Below are 2,088 nucleotides of genomic sequence, written 5' to 3'. Positions count from 1 at the left end.
TTTATTTTTTAGAATAATATGGCATTGCTTAAGTCTTTCTTGTCTAAATGAATTTGATGGGTTCAGTTTCAATGAACAAAGATTAATTTTTCAATTTTCCCTATTTTCCCCCCCCCCTTTTTTTTTTTTTTTTTTTTTTTTTAACAGGAGTAACTTTATTTATGGCTCATATTTGAGTAAAGAAGAAATCGCTTTCTCAGATCCCACTCCTGACGGAAAGCTGTTTGCAACACAGTACTGTGGCACTGGTCAGTTTCTGGTCTATAATTTTATCAATGGACAGAATACCACCTGATAGAAATCTTACTTATTGTGCCAGAAGACATCTTTTGAAGAGAAAGAATTGGTTGCTGACTTTATCCAGGAACTAGGGCCATTTTTTTTACAAATGAACTCAGGACTGGCAACAACCATATGGTTGTTCCATTTTCATAAAATTGGAAACAATGCAGTAATAGCTTATTATTGTTTTGTTTTTTTAAAGAAGATATTTTATTATCTTTTACAGAAATTTATGATTGTATTTTATCTATAGTTATTTAGACATGTTTACATGCAGCAGATAATTGTTCATAGTGGACTGAAGATTAATGCAAGGACTATGGTCTCATTGATAAGTATATTTTGAAGTTCTTAATATGGAAATATACCAGTGTAGCTTGGTACTGTATTTTTTTATATTGATCTGCTGATACCAGTTATAGGTTTAAAGATTGTATTTTCAAAATGAAAACCAATGCTTTTGAGTTACTATTCAAAGAGGGTACAGTATTACACACTTAAGAATTTGAAGTTACTAAAGTATACTCTTGAGCATACCCCACAGAAAAGGAGAGCTCCAAGTGAAAGGACTTGCATAATAGCAAGTGTCTCCATTGCTTATGTTTCTGAGACTGATGGTGAAAAGGGAAGGTCTCTCCTGTGTGGAGCCATAAATGACTAGAGTCACAAAGAACTACAGAATAGTTGTAAACTAAATGTGGACGGCTTGGTATCTGCGTTGTTATTCCTCAGAAATACTGCACTGAGTATACGCCCTCATTACTGGACTTCATCTTGATACTTGTCTGTCCTTCACAGTGCCCTCTACTTTTAAAGGGTTATATGTCGAAAAACTGCTGTGGCCTTTTATGACCTGTATATAATGTAGAATAAAATAATAAAATACTTGATAGCTTTTTCTAAGTGATAAATGTACCTGATACAATGTTATATTGAATGTTTGTACCCTTTCAGGGAGTTTCTTAGATTTGGGACTGAAATAAGATTAAAATACAGGCTTCTTAACGGTAGTTTTCACTAGCTTGCAATTTTTTTCTGAATATTTTAATATTAATTAAATTTAAAAGAAAGAACCACAGCACAAGAGTGAAGCGCCACTGTGGTTTCATTTAGATCATCTTTATGGGCTAAAATGATCATATCTCCACTGGAAACCTATTAAAATTTAGGGACTCACATTATGATTAGCAGTCGGGTATACATTTTACCCCACCCCATAGATTTGTTCTTTTATTATTTATGGAGTGGTGTCACACTGTACTCTTCATGAGTAGAATGGTTGGGGTATAATTATTTTCATTCTCTCTCAAAAGCAGTGATCCATCTTTTCCCTTTTCTAAAGATTTTACATTTTATTTACTGTAAATATGTGAGTACCACATGTCTGCCTGGTGCCTGGCATTGGATTTTCTGGAGGTGGATATACAAGATGGTTGTGAGCTGTTCCCCATAGGGTTAGGGAACTAAACTCTGGACTTCTGCAAGAACAGCAAGTACTCTTAATTACTGAGCTCTCTCCAGCCCAAATTTCCTCCTTCCAGGCCCAATCATCTTCATCCTCATCTTCATCTTCACCTCCTCCTCATTATCTTTCTTTTGTTGAGACAGGGTTTCACCTCTGTAACCTTGGCTGGCTGTGAACTTAAGAGATCTGGTTGCTTCTGCTTCCTGAATGCTGGGATTAAAGGTGTATGCAGCTATTAACTTCTGTTCTCTCTCTCTCTCTCTCTCTCTCTCTCTCTCTCTCTCTCTCTCTCTCTTTCTTCTTCTTCCCCTCCCTCTCTCCCTCCCTTCCTTCCATTCTTT

The 2,088-nt window shown here is 35.8% G+C and overlaps 1 protein-coding gene across 3 annotated transcripts in view; it reads left to right on the top strand.

The window, feature by feature from the left end:
- The window catches only part of Esco1 (establishment of sister chromatid cohesion N-acetyltransferase 1), a 46,603-nt gene extending 45,311 nt beyond the window's left edge, over nucleotides 1-1,292 (top strand). For all 3 annotated transcript variants that reach the window (XR_003835434.1, XM_021150797.2, XM_029471889.1), the window contains one exon: nucleotides 148-1,292. Coding sequence is in view for 2 of the 3 variants with exons in the window: in XM_021150797.2 (XP_021006456.1) it covers nucleotides 148-295 (148 nt within the window). In the remaining variant the exon portion in view is untranslated. The remainder of the gene's footprint in view (nucleotides 1-147) is intronic.
- Nucleotides 1,293-2,088: the final 796 nt, after the last annotated feature.

This window comes from Mus caroli, chromosome 18 (assembly GCF_900094665.2).
Source record: "Mus caroli chromosome 18, CAROLI_EIJ_v1.1, whole genome shotgun sequence".
NCBI classification, from domain to species: Eukaryota; Metazoa; Chordata; class Mammalia; order Rodentia; family Muridae; genus Mus; species Mus caroli.
Note: the sequence above shows the minus strand (reverse complement) of the source record. Positions and strands in the feature narration are given on the sequence as shown.